This window comes from Falco naumanni, chromosome 9 (genome assembly GCF_017639655.2).
Source record: "Falco naumanni isolate bFalNau1 chromosome 9, bFalNau1.pat, whole genome shotgun sequence".
In the NCBI taxonomy this organism is placed as follows: Eukaryota; Metazoa; Chordata; class Aves; order Falconiformes; family Falconidae; genus Falco; species Falco naumanni.
In genome coordinates, this window is record NC_054062.1 from 48,412,368 (window position 1) to 48,418,367 (window position 6,000).

Sequence of the window (6,000 nt, forward strand, 5' to 3'; positions counted from 1 at the left end):
TGGCTATACCATGGGTCTCACAGCCCTCTGTGCCTGGCCCCCTGCATCTCCGTCCCCTCTTCACTGCGTTCCCCATTGTGGTACCCTATGGCCCCAATGTGGGGACATGTCTGTGCCCCAGCACCTTTGTCCTGAGCAACACATCTCACCTCTGGCTCTGTTTCCCTCACACCCACAGCTGCCATGACCACGCCAACACCTTCGTCAGGTAATGCTCTTCTTTGGCTCTTCTCACCTTGTTTATTTGTGGTCTGTCTCCCTGTTGGGCTTTTTTAAATTTGATTTTTGCTTCTGTGGCAATATGACTTTACAGCTGCATGCTAATTCTTAGGCAGGCTACGATAAGCCCTTGAATTTGAGTGATGGTTATTTTGTTGTTATGCTCTTTGGCTTTGGGCAAGCCATTTTCTCTCTGGGATCTTCAGCTGGATGAAGGTTTAGGAAGTTTTTTCTAAACCTCTGACTTCTAACCACATATATCAATATTGGAAGTGTGGTGTTCAAGTATTGCAAAATGTAATTTTTGGCTCTTCTGTTTGCTAAAGGTGCTATGGTCTTCAGCCTGCTATTTTTGCCTTAGAAATCAGATTTTTGATTTAAAGCGAAACCATTTACAACTGGAAATAGTATGAAAGTGAAGGTGTCTGAGAGACCCATCGAGTCAGCTTAGAGGAATGGCAGTGTCTGGGTACAGCTGGTGCTCCCAAGCTTGGAATAATCAGAGAATCCCAAAAACCTGAGGCAGGGAGGAGTGTGCTGCTCTGGGGGGTGTCCCTGTGCAGGAAAATAAAATGGGGTGTTGTTGCCTTTATGTTTCACATCTTTTAAGGATTAAGTTCAGAGTTTGTGCTCTCCTTCCTATAAAGAAACTTTTAGGATTTTCTGAATGACATAATTCTTATGTTAAACATGCTGGCAGGAACATGAAAGATTTTAAAGGAGAAATAAGGTATATTTAAGACTTGGCCCAGCATCCTGGAGTGCTTAGTTCAAGACTGTAAAATTACAGAGCTTCCTAGAAGACTTGCAGCTAATTTATCCTTCGAAGTCTTCAGGGGAATAAAGAGAAGCAGCAGAGTAACCAAAGGGATGCTGTCTGCTCAGTAAGGTACTTCCATGACACCTCCTCGACTGCAGAAAAGAGACACCAGATCAGAAAGCGTCAAGGTGTTACCAGCCCAGCCTGCAGAGGGTGGTCTGACACCATAGATGTGACAGGGAATCCCAACTCCATCACAAAAGTAAACCTAAAGCAAAACCAAATATTTATTTTTATTTGGGTCATGCAGAATATCACCTCCAGTCAGCAGGAGATCTGCTTTTCAGCAGCTGCCGATGAGACGTGTGCAGCTCAGGTTCAATTTTATAGGGGTTACTGTAAGTGAATTATCTTCTATTTCTTTCTGCAGCACCTTATTTTTGCGGTGGCTCAATCTCAAATTCTTCTGGGGTGCTGCAGAGCCCCTTCTTCCCTGGAAGATATCCGAACAACGCTGACTGCATGTGGGAAATACAAGTAGAGAACAATTTCCGTGTTATGCTCACATTTAGAGATATTGTGTAAGTAAAACATTGATTTCCTGGGCAAATAACAACGTTAAAACCTATATGAGAAGTCTGAAAATTTATTTGAAACAAGCAACCTTCCCAATTTTAAAGATACTTCCAATAACATCCAGCAGTTGGAAAGCCAGAACAAAATCTGGATTACTGTAGTATTTTTTACCCACCATTTTCTGTGACATCTACATACAAAACAAATAAAACCTCTGCTGTAAAAACTTTGAGTGCTGAAAGGTTCTATCACATTAGGCAGTCACATCAGAGTTTCTGAAACACATTTAACAAGGTGCTGCTATTTCTTCACCAGGATGCAAGGCAGCAGATGCCAGTACGACTATGTTGAAGTCTACGATGGGCCTCCACACTCTTCCCCGCTTCTTGGGAGACTTTGTTCTGGTTCCTTTCTCACGTACATATCCTCTTCAAACATGATGACCATTCACTTTCACAGCGATTCTAGATACACCTTCCGAGGGTTTCAGGCTCACTACTCCTCCATTCCATCAAATCACAACATTAGTAAGTTCCCAGACAGCGTTTCTGTTTCTAATGACTTGGGAAAGCTCTTACCCAATAAACAAGCCTGTTTATTGCTTTTGTTTGCAAAATAAATATTTGTGTATATTTAAAGATGTTAGGGAAATGAAATTATGTGTCTAAAATATGATGCTTGCCTTCTAAATGAAGAAAAACCCCAACATATGGTACAATTAAAACTTTAATAATTAACAAGTTCCTGAATTCACTAATACATTGTCATTTCTTCTTCTACCAGCCCTCCTGTGCTTGCCAGACTACATGCACGCTGTGGTTAACAGAGACTATCTCCAGGCTCAGGGCTACTCAGCACAGATGGTCACCCTGAATGACAACCGCTGTAAACCAACGGTCACGTCACACGAGGTTATCTTCAACATTCCCTACAACAGCTGTGGGACAATACGAGAGGTACGCTCACCGTTGTGCACACTGGATTGCGGGAATCACTTTGAAAAGAGTCATGACAGGGCCATTGTGGTCCACAGCATGAAGAAGTGAACCAGCGAGACCTGGAGGTTTTTAGTGCTTTCGCTTTCCATACCTTCGGGAATCCCCATGCTTAATAGAAATGAGCTTCTAGGGAGGAAAGTGTGGAAGGAAGTTATATCAACTTTGCCTGATTTAAAGTAGACGTAGCCTTGTAAGTGCCGTGCAGGTTTGGGATGGCTGCATACAACACAATTGGCGTTTTGTACAGATGCTCAACGAAGTTTCCTCTGCCTTGGATTTATCAGAGTTTTTCTCCACTGATTGCTGTTTAATTACATACTCTAGTAAGGTTATTTACAATGTGTGAGCAGAAAAGACCCACACAGAGTTTCTTGGTTTAAAGAGTTTAAGATGAATCTGCATTTTTAAATTGTCTATTACTCTACCAAAGCTTAGAACATGGAACATGAAAAAAATGTGGTTCCTCATTTTAAATTATATGTTAAACAGGAGAACAACGATACAATCAACTACTCCAACATGATCAAAGTTACATCTTCTGGGTACATAATCAAGAGGAAAAAGAATATTCACTTACATATCAATTGCAAAATGCTACACAACACATGGATGCAAATAATGTATGCTGCTGAAGATACTGTAGATGTGAATGAAAATCAGTTTGGAAGATATGACATGAACATCTCTTTTTATGATTCCTCATCATTCTTGCGGCAAGTGCACGACTCTCCATACTACATTGACTTGAACCAAAATTTGTACCTTCAAGCTTCTCTTCACAGCTCTGACCCAAATCTGATCGTGTTTGTGGATACATGTGTGGCATCACCTGATCCTCATGATTTTAGCACTCTGGCCTATGACATAATCAAGAATGGGTAAGAGCTTTATCGATAAAGTCATTAGAAGCTTGGCTGTAATACCCTTTCTGCCTTTAGTTAAAATAATAGAGCCAATCTGAATTGGTTTCGATCTCATTATCCACAGACTCTTAAAAAGGGCTGTTGTTTTTTTAGTTTTACAGTATGAGCCTCAAAATAAGAAATTACATTTAGACCTTACTAACATTTTATTTCACTTACTTCATTCTTGTCCTATATGCAAAATTCAAAGTAGTGGGAGTGAGGTAGATGAGATAGCGAAAACTGGCAGCAGAAATCTATTGTCCCAGGCATTATATATTTCAGTAAAAAGAGGTCAAGCATTAGACTCATTTTTTTTATGCCTAGTACAAGCACAGACATTAGTAAGAGTCTGTTCTTCTGTCTTCACCACTTACAGTCCCCTTCTCTTGGGAAAAAAAAAAAAAAAAAAAAAAAAAAAAGTCGCCAATGCTCTAGCTGCTTCATAGGACTTAAGTCAATATTTTTGAAGTCTATACTGTGCTACAAAGTTGCATTGTTATCCCATTGTGTTCCTAGTACCTGGCTACGATATAACTTTGTTTTAATCTATTGGCTTTTTGCAGGAATGTTCACGTGTGTATCCCTGAAGGTTAATTCCCCTTTTTCATTTCTTTCCAGATGTGCTAGAGATTCTTCCTATGCTACCTACAAGTCCCCCTACAGCCACTTTGCTCGGTTCAGATTTAATGCCTTTGAGTTCATCAGCCGCCACAGGCTGGTCTACCTGCAGTGCGAGCTGGTGGTGTGCCGGCTCTGGGACTATGCTTCCCGCTGCTACCAGGGCTGTATGAACAGATCCAAGAGAGATGCACGTTCTGCTGAGGAAAGAGTGAATGTGGTTGTTGGACCACTTGGGCTTCGAGGAGGGGGTGCTCAGAGCAGGAATATGGGTAAAGTCAAATAAATTTGTCTGGTATTTACTCTAAGACTACTTTGGGCTTCAAGGAAAGCCAGAGCTCTGCGTTTCTGGCACCACTGAAACTGGCTTTTGCTAACTTCTCCATAAAAAGGAAGGGATTGTTTGGCTGACCCAAATGTCTACAAATCTTTTCTTTTAACACCTTGCAGCCCCCCTGTTTTCACATGCACATATAAAAAGTACAATTGCCGTGGCTGTCCCAAAGGAGAGGTAGCACGTAACCCATTTTAGTGCTATGAGTCCTTTGACCTAATTAGCTCCAGCCTGCTCGTGTAATGTGATGGCCAGCAGGGAGCAAACTCCCAGCTCTCTTGGGAAACATTTAATTCCCTCAGTTGCCTTCTGCTTATGAAATTTGCTTAGTTCAGTTGTCATCCCTGCTAACATAAAACCTGTTCAAATAGTTTAAAGCAATGAATCTGTAAGAAGTTAGCTTATTTCTGACTGGTCTGGGAACCATCCCTTTTAATGTAGCAGCTCTTTATGCCCTGATGCTTAATACACCGAGATCAAACCCCTCCTGCCTTCACTTGTAGGGCTGGACTCTTCTGTGCCTCCTCCCCAGGCGGGTTCCACTGCTGCTGACAATCCCCTCGTACCCGTCGTTGCTGCTGCTGCCGTCCTGGCCGTTGCCGTTTTCGTTCTTGCCGGGTTTCTGGCAAGACCTGCACTGAAGAAATCATTTTCTCATGGGGTAATGTGAGATCAAAGGTCAGCATCATCCATAATGGTTACAGGGCAAACATCACGTGTTACGAACTACCAAAATGCTTCACTGACGGCAGTGCGGCAGTCACATACGTGCCATTTGTAAGAAGCTGTGATGCCTTTATCTACAAGTCCTAGCCTGTTAAAGTGCTTTAGAATAACTTTGCAACCCTAACACCTGTTAAACAATGAAGAAATATTTTAAACATTAATGTTATGCATTGTTTGATACAGTCATTTTATTGTTTTCCTCGTCTTTAATTCTATTCTCACATCCTTCTAAGACTATTTATCTAATGGCTCAAAATTTTGTGAGCTAGAGAGAAAATATGAATGAGGTATCAATAAATTTTCCAAGGTGTATTAAATGGGAGGAAGAGTTAATTTGGGGAGAAGTAATAGATCATGTCTGGAAAGGAAATGTAATAATTGATCTTACCATGGCATCTGGAATAGTGACTATACAATATTCTAATTATTTTGACCATTGCTTTTAATGCTAATTTTCACATTGAAACAATAATGTATCTGTGCTTATTTATAAAATACAGAGATTTCCAAGCTAAAGTAATCTGTTAGGTGAGCAGTGGAATTTAAAATCAAAGGAAGGAATGTTTACAAAGCAATAATTCTATTCTGTCTTTCAAATTAATGTCTCTGATTAAAATACAAACATTTTACTATGTGGAAGAATGTGGTCTGTTGGATTAAAAATTCACCAAGCGGTGGACTCTGTTCCAGCTTCTGACATACTGAACAGGGAATTTCCAAATACCTTAACGTAGGCTTCAAAAGGAATGAGCTAATTATTTTTCTTTCTGTACAGGCAAATTTACAGGCAATACCTTGCCCTAGGGAGCCAGATTGCTGCCTCTTGGTTCCGAAATGCCTCTTCTTTTGGTTTCCATTACTTTC

At 40.8% G+C, this 6,000-nt stretch overlaps 1 protein-coding gene across 1 annotated transcript in view; it reads left to right on the forward strand.

Moving 5' to 3' along the window:
- DMBT1 (deleted in malignant brain tumors 1) overlaps nt 1-5,765 on the forward strand; it is a 42,286-nt gene extending 36,521 nt beyond the window's left edge. Inside the window, exons 36-42 of the mRNA XM_040606699.1 lie at nt 1,383-1,560; nt 1,871-2,161; nt 2,202-2,215; nt 2,297-2,511; nt 3,043-3,431; nt 4,077-4,348; nt 4,914-5,765. Coding sequence (XP_040462633.1) covers nt 1,383-1,560; nt 1,871-2,161; nt 2,202-2,215; nt 2,297-2,511; nt 3,043-3,431; nt 4,077-4,348; nt 4,914-5,080 — 1,526 coding nt within the window. The 3' untranslated portion in view covers nt 5,081-5,765. The remainder of the gene's footprint in view (nt 1-1,382; nt 1,561-1,870; nt 2,162-2,201; nt 2,216-2,296; nt 2,512-3,042; nt 3,432-4,076; nt 4,349-4,913) is intronic.
- The last annotated feature ends 235 nt before the right edge of the window (nt 5,766-6,000 follow it).